The 3,705-nt window shown below is 58.3% G+C and overlaps 1 protein-coding gene across 1 annotated transcript; it reads left to right on the top strand.

Annotated features, from left to right (window-relative positions):
• The first annotated feature begins 523 nt into the window (after positions 1–523).
• KCNA5 (potassium voltage-gated channel subfamily A member 5) lies at positions 524–3,395 on the top strand. Its single transcript, NM_001006593.3, is given in 1 exon segment — positions 524–3,395. A coding segment is annotated over 1 exon segment (1,803 nt). The 5' UTR covers positions 524–795; the 3' UTR covers positions 2,599–3,395.
• Positions 3,396–3,705: the final 310 nt, after the last annotated feature.

Raw genomic sequence — 3,705 nt, 5'->3', positions numbered from 1 at the left:
AATGTATGCAGGGAGATGGGAAAAGAGATGCTTCACCTTCAATCTGGAGATACAGACATATATATATACATTTTTTTTTCCCAAGGTCCATAACTATCCTGCCCCCTCCTGTTTGTAATTCTGCCCAAAGAAGAGAGACCCTTTATTCCTCCAAGGGAGAAACGTAAAAAGCACTGCCTTCTCTCATACTCCCTCTCATCTCAAAATCATCCCTCCAAGGGCAATTCATTTCCCCCTGAGCCCATCGGCGCTCAGCGGGCTTCCCAGGTGAACTGAAATCCAGAGCTATTCTCATCTGGTTGCCCTTGGAGTTTCAGCGCTCTCGGTACAACCTGTTCCTCCATCCTCCCCACTCCCTCTCTCCCTCCCTTCCTTCCTCCCACCGCCGGCGGAGCCCCGCTCAGCCCCTCCCTCCTCGCTCGGGCCCCAGCTGCGCCCTCCGGGGAGACTCCCGCTGCCTCTGAGCCCGGAGGGGAGGCGGGGGAAGGAGAGGACGACAGGGGGCGGGGAGCCGCGCGGGGCGGAGGCCGCGCCGGGCGGCTGGAGGTTGCATCTGCTGGAAGGCGGCTTTTGGCTGCTTGGTAACGGGCTGCCAGAACCCAGAGAGGCAGAGGGCAGGGCAGCGGCTTCTTGACGTCAGGACCGAGCGAGGGGACCCGGCCAGCCACTCCAGCCCGCCCCACAGCCGTGCCGGCGGCCAGCAGAAGAGGCGTCAGGCGCGGGTCGCCCAGCAGGGTGTGAGGGGGGCGCGGGAGTCAGTCCGCAGGGGCGCAGCATGCCCCCCGCTCCCGGACCATGGAGATCGCCCTGGTGCCCCTGGAGAATGGCGGTGCCATGATCGTCAAGGAAGGAGGGGAGGCCGGCACCGCAGGGGGAGAGCTCCGCTGCCCCCCGACGGCTGCGCTCGGAGATGGACCCAAGGAGCGGGAGCCAAGGGGCCGCGGAGCAGAGAGGCGCGCGGATCCGGGAGGCCGGCCGGTGCCGCCGCCGCCCCAGGAGCTGCCGCAGTCGAGGTGGCTGCCTCCGGAGGAAGAGGAGGGAGATGGCGACCCCGCCCTGGGCGTGGCGGAGGACCAGGTGCTGGGCGCGGGCTCCCTCCATCACCAGCGCGTCCTCATCAATATCTCGGGGCTGCGCTTTGAGACGCAGCTAGGCACCCTGGCGCAATTCCCCAACACGCTCCTGGGGGACCCCGCCAAGCGCCTGCGCTACTTCGACCCCCTGAGGAACGAGTACTTCTTCGACCGCAACCGGCCCAGCTTCGATGGCATCCTCTACTACTACCAGTCCGGGGGCCGGCTGCGGAGGCCGGTCAACGTCTCCCTGGACGTGTTCGCGGATGAGATCCGCTTCTACCAGCTGGGGGACGAGGCCATGGAGCGCTTCCGGGAGGACGAGGGCTTCATCAAGGAGGAGGAGAAGCCCCTGCCCCGCAACGAGTTCCAGCGCCAGGTGTGGCTGATCTTCGAGTACCCGGAGAGCTCGGGCTCCGCGAGGGCCATCGCCATCGTCTCAGTCCTTGTCATCCTCATCTCCATCATCACCTTCTGCTTGGAGACCCTGCCTGAGTTCAGGGATGAACGCGAGCTGCTGCGCCATCCCCCGGTGCACCACCAGCCCCCTGGACCCGCCCCAGGGGCCAATGGCAGCGGGGCAGCGGCGGCGCCGCCTCCCTCAGGTCCCACAGTGGCGCCTCTCCTGCCCAGGACCCTGGCGGACCCCTTCTTCATCGTGGAGACCACGTGTGTCGTCTGGTTCACCTTCGAGCTTCTGGTGCGCTTCTTCGCCTGTCCCAGCAAGGCTGAGTTTTCCCGGAACATCATGAACATCATCGACGTGGTGGCCATCTTCCCCTACTTCATCACCCTGGGCACCGAGCTGGTGGAACAGCAGCCAGGGGGTGGGGGAGGGGGCGGCCAGAACGGGCAGCAGGCCATGTCGCTGGCCATCCTCCGAGTGATCCGCCTGGTCCGCGTGTTCCGCATCTTCAAGCTCTCCCGCCACTCCAAGGGGCTGCAGATCCTGGGCAAGACCCTGCAGGCCTCCATGCGGGAGCTGGGCCTGCTCATCTTCTTCCTCTTCATCGGCGTCATCCTCTTCTCCAGCGCCGTCTACTTCGCCGAGGCCGACAACCAAGAGACCCACTTCTCCAGCATCCCGGATGGCTTCTGGTGGGCCGTGGTTACCATGACCACGGTGGGCTATGGGGACATGAGGCCCGTCACCGTGGGGGGCAAGATCGTGGGCTCTCTGTGTGCCATCGCTGGGGTCCTCACCATCGCCCTGCCTGTACCCGTCATTGTCTCCAACTTCAACTACTTCTACCACAGGGAGACGGACCACGAGGAGCAGGCAGCCCTTAAGGAAGAGCAGGGCAGCCAGAGCCAGGGGACAGGACTGGCCAGCGGTGGCCAGCGGAAGGCCAGCTGGAGCAAGGGGTCCCTCTGCAAGGCTGTGGGGGCCCTGGATAATGCAGATGGATCCCGGAGGGGCAGTTGCCCCTTAGAGAAGTGTAACCTCAAGGCCAAGAGCAATGTGGACTTGCGGAGATCTCTGTATGCCCTCTGCCTGGATAGCAGCCGGGAAACAGATTTGTAAGGGGGATGCAGGTGGATAGTTGGCAGAGAGCTGGGGACAGCGGGGGGCCTCCTGACCTTGGGGATCTACTTCATGGCGAAGAGTATTTCTAGCCCACCCTGTAACCTAGGTCCGCCCCTTCTTCTTTCACTGCTCCCCTCCTGCGTCTCCTTGATCCCCTAGTTTTTCTTTCCTCTTCTTTCCATGACACCCAGGGTCACCTATTTTTAAAAAGTACCACATTCCATGACGCAGGAGCTGTTGAAATGGTGAGCACTGTGAGATGGATGTATTTGTAGCCAGTTTCCTAGACCCAGCAGAGGGATAACCCAAACAAAAATGGCTTTAAATAGCCCAATCCCCAGAGAATTGGTAATCTCCCCCCATCCCTGTGTTCCAAATTTGCTTTACATATAATTATATTTGTGTACATGGGAAAATATTATTTTTATGGCTGGCGAGTGGATTTTTGTACTGTAGTTCAGATGGAGAGATTTTGGATATATTTTCAAGACATACATTGTATTTATGAAAGAGGAGGTTATGGCAACATTCTCCTGTGATATTTCTATTACAGTCCGAGACCCTGGTCTGGCTGTTCTGGTTCCTGTTATCTGCAAGCCTCTCTCTTTTCTGAGTTGTGATTTCGGTGCTTTGTGTCTAGGGCAGAGAATGCTCTGGAAGAAAGCAAGTCTAACTTTTTCTGTGCGCCTTAACCAGTTCTTGTAACTTTCTTCAAAAAGCATCGATGTTGGAGGAAGACTTCTGATAATTCATTCTCTTGATTTTTATCCCAGGAAATAAAATGTTACTTGGTCGAGGCAAGTGTTAGTTTCTTCTAGAGCTCATGTATCTTTTGGAAATTAAAAAAAAAAAAAAAAAGGTCTATCCCTTGCAGTTTCTGGTTCTGGAGTCAGAGCAAACGCTGCCTTGACCAGGGTAGAAAATTTGCAAAGCTCATGATTGGACTATCATCTCTTTGCTGGACCCCTTCTGTGCTTCGAAGACAGAGGGGTGAACTCTATTAGTCTCAGGGCATTAGGACAGGGACAAGCTTGGGTGGCATTAGACCCACCTATCAGGAAAAAGTGTGAATGGACCCAAAAGGCAAAAGATGACCAGACCCCT

Source organism: Sus scrofa, chromosome 5 (genome assembly GCF_054392235.1).
Source record: "Sus scrofa isolate SSC_HxYL_T2T_F1_AM1 chromosome 5, Sscrofa_HxYL_maternal_Yorkshire_Landrace_v2.0, whole genome shotgun sequence".
Classification (NCBI taxonomy): Eukaryota; Metazoa; Chordata; class Mammalia; order Artiodactyla; family Suidae; genus Sus; species Sus scrofa.
This window is presented reverse-complemented; position numbering and strand designations above follow the sequence as displayed.